This window comes from Seriola lalandi, unplaced genomic scaffold, assembly GCF_002814215.2.
Source record: "Seriola lalandi dorsalis isolate HSWRI2012SDOR001 ecotype SW California unplaced genomic scaffold, Sedor1 jcf7180001975524, whole genome shotgun sequence".
NCBI lineage: Eukaryota > Metazoa > Chordata > Actinopteri > Carangiformes > Carangidae > Seriola > Seriola lalandi.
Window position 1 is genome coordinate 1 of NW_019446190.1, and position 1,391 is coordinate 1,391.

The window sequence follows — 1,391 nt, forward strand, 5'->3', positions numbered from 1 at the left end:
CACATAACTGGCTGCTGATTAGCTTCATATTTAGACATGAGTGGTATTGATCTGTTCATATAACTTTCAGCACAAAAGGAAATTATCTCCCAGAATGTGAAACTATTGTAACACAGGATGAAAAAACAAAAACACAAGTGACTTATAAATGTTGATAAAGTACTTTCCCAAACACCTTGTTTTATATAGCATATAGCCTCATTCTTAACTCTAACATGCAAATAACTTTAATTGAGACAGCAAAACACACAATTTCTATTTTACCTTAACACCATTGTCAAAGACTTCCTGCCAGATCATGTAGCCCTTCTTGGTGGTGGTGACGATATCCAAGAGTCTAAAAGGACAATAAAACATGGAAAGAAATTAGGAATAAAATGTAGGGATCAAGGAAAATACTAAGGTATAAATGTGAAACAAACTTTTGGATGTAGAATGATTCCAGTTTGCTGTAGTCCTGTCCGAAGCCTTGCTGATCCATGAACTTCTTAATGTCCGGGTTGGACTTCCTGCAGGTCAGAGCAAAAACAGCAGCAGATGTTAACGCTTGTCCGGTCTCTGATGCTGAGAAGTTTCCAACATCGCGTACACCGTCTCACCAGCAGTTGAAGTCCACCTCATCGCCTCCCAGGTGAACGTAGGCGTCAGGGAACACAGAGCTGACCTCCTTGAAGAACTGCTCCATGAACTCATACGTGGTGTTCAGGATGGGGTTTACTGGTCCGAAGGAGCCGGAGGGTTCGGCGCCAGAGTAGCACGGTGTGAGCAGATCGGGTTGGCCTGAGAGGGACAGACAGGTTAGATTCATTTTTTTTATGCTTTATTGTTTTCAGATAGTGTTTCCAGGTGCGTACAAAAAAAGGGCGGTGACACAGAAAGCTCCTCTCCACCAGTTATTAGTAGTAATTCTCACCTTTGCCCCAGGACTGTGTGTGTCCCGGAGTGTCGAACTCTGGGATGACGCGAATGCCTCTCAGGCGTGCAAACTCAATCACCATCTTCACATCAGCGGGCGTGTACACGTGTGTGTACGGGTGGTAAGATCCCTGTGAACAGTGTGACGAATAAGCTCTTCTGGTGGATTGTAACAAATACAGTGTGCTAATATGAAAAACGCAGTCGCACTGACCTGCTGGCTCAGCTGTGGGAACGTTCGGCTCAGGTATGGGAAGGATGGATCGTCGACGATGTGCCAGTGGAAGACATTGAATTTGTTCATCGCCATTGTTTCCTGTATGAATGGACAAAGGATTTATGTATTTAAAATTGTAAATGAAAATTAGAAATGAGACAAACAAAATAAGCAGCTCTTATTATTGACGTACCAGATTAGCCAAGATGACTTTAATGGGCAGGAAGTGCCGAGAGGTGTCCAGTAAGATGCCTCTATG

The 1,391-nt window shown here is 43.4% G+C and overlaps 1 protein-coding gene across 1 annotated transcript; it reads right to left on the reverse strand.

Annotated features, from left to right (window-relative positions):
* Positions 1–211: 211 nt before the first annotated feature.
* On the reverse strand, positions 212–1,385 carry LOC111655574 (beta-hexosaminidase subunit alpha-like). The gene is made up of 6 exons (XM_023407029.2): positions 1,326–1,385; positions 1,130–1,231; positions 914–1,046; positions 600–780; positions 423–509; positions 212–337 (listed from the first exon to the last, which is right to left on the reverse strand). The coding sequence occupies exons 2-6, from the start codon at positions 1,223–1,225 to the stop codon at positions 256–258; spliced, it is 579 nt and encodes a 192-aa protein (XP_023262797.1). The 5' UTR covers positions 1,226–1,231; positions 1,326–1,385; the 3' UTR covers positions 212–255.
* Positions 1,386–1,391: the final 6 nt, after the last annotated feature.

Excerpts from the sequence above, each read along its gene's own strand:
- LOC111655574 (XM_023407029.2), bottom strand. The coding sequence starts at position 1,225 with ATGGCGATGAACAAATTCAATGTCTTCCACTGGCACATCGTCGACGAT. Across the intron at positions 781-913 it reads CACACAGTCCTGGGGCAAAG|GCCAACCCGATCTGCTCACA; the intron begins GTGAGAATTACT and ends TGTCCCTCTCAG. Across the intron at positions 510-599 it reads GAGGTGGACTTCAACTGCTG|GAAGTCCAACCCGGACATTA; the intron begins GTGAGACGGTGT and ends TCTGACCTGCAG.